At 48.2% G+C, this 1,151-nt stretch overlaps 1 protein-coding gene across 1 annotated transcript in view; it reads right to left on the bottom strand.

The window, feature by feature from the left end:
- Positions 1-704, bottom strand: part of PTAFR (platelet-activating factor receptor) — a 1,090-nt gene extending 386 nt beyond the window's left edge. Inside the window, 1 exon segment of the mRNA XM_008939450.1 lies at positions 1-704. This exon segment is cut by the window's left edge and continues 1 nt beyond it. Within this exon segment, the coding sequence (XP_008937698.1) occupies positions 1-704 (704 nt within the window).
- Between the last annotated feature and the right edge of the window lie 447 nt (positions 705-1,151).

Raw genomic sequence — 1,151 nt, 5'->3', positions numbered from 1 at the left:
CGCTTCCGGGGCTGCGCCGATTTGGAGAACAGGGTCCTGATGATGACGACGTTCCAGCCCAGTATGAAAAGGAAAATGATGTAGAAGAGGATGCAGATGATGAGGTGGATGGCGAGCACCGCCGAAACGCCGCTGGAGGAGTCGTAGCGCTCGAAGCACCGTGTGAAGTTCCTCGAGTCGATCTCCTCCTGATTAGTATTATTATCAAAAAGGTAATACAGGGAGCTGCCCACTATTATGATCCAGATAGCTGCCGATAGGTAGATGCCCCTTCTCTGGGTGGTAAACTGAGCAGCTTTAATGGGATTAGTCACAGCTTGGTAACGGTTGTATGTGATGACCATGAGAAAGGCGACAGAAGTGTAGGTGTTAACAAAAAATAAACAGCCAGCCACGTTACAGAGGAACTCGGGCATGATCCAGTCTCCACGGTGGTGGTAGTAGATAATCCACATTGGCATCGTAACCAAGAAGAGCAGGTCAGCTACTGTCAGATTCACCATGAACACCTTGATTTCATTGAGCTTCTTGGTGGGGTAAATACGGCTGAAAATCCAGAGCACGTAGCAGTTGGCAGCAAAGCCCAGAATGAAAATGATGCTGTAGAAGACGGTGAAGAGGTCGTAGCGAAACTCTGAGTCTATGTGGCATGAGATGTAGGAATCTGCACGACCTTCAGCACCACCTTCACCCTTTGCAGACATGGTGGCGCTGAGTGGGCACGTCTGAAGCAGAATTTCCTGCTGTAGCTTTTCTTCTTACCTAAAAATACAAAGCAGAAAATGAGCTGACTGGCATGGTGCTATTGGTAAGCCAAACCCCACTCTTCAGCTCTCTGTGGGTACAGTTGTTCCGCTCCCTGCCACAGGCACCTGCCCTCTCCACTTGGTCGTCTGTTTGATCCCATCTCCACAGCATGCCAGCCTTTGTGCCTTCACCCAGCACCACTGGCTGTGGCGTGCAGCTCAGATTACTGATCTCCAGTCTCAGAAGACTCTTCTGCATGAGGGCTCTTAGGTAAAATCAGTGTTACTCTGCTCCATCTCAAGATTTTCAGTCTTTTACAATAAGAAAATGGGTTTTCTGTGTCTCTTGTTTTTTCCTGTGGTTCCTAATGCTTTCTAACTTGCCTACATTTATTTTAACCTCAA

This window comes from Merops nubicus, unplaced genomic scaffold, assembly GCF_000691845.1.
Source record: "Merops nubicus isolate BGI_N331 unplaced genomic scaffold, ASM69184v1 scaffold51354, whole genome shotgun sequence".
Lineage (NCBI taxonomy): Eukaryota > Metazoa > Chordata > Aves > Coraciiformes > Meropidae > Merops > Merops nubicus.
This window is presented reverse-complemented; position numbering and strand designations above follow the sequence as displayed.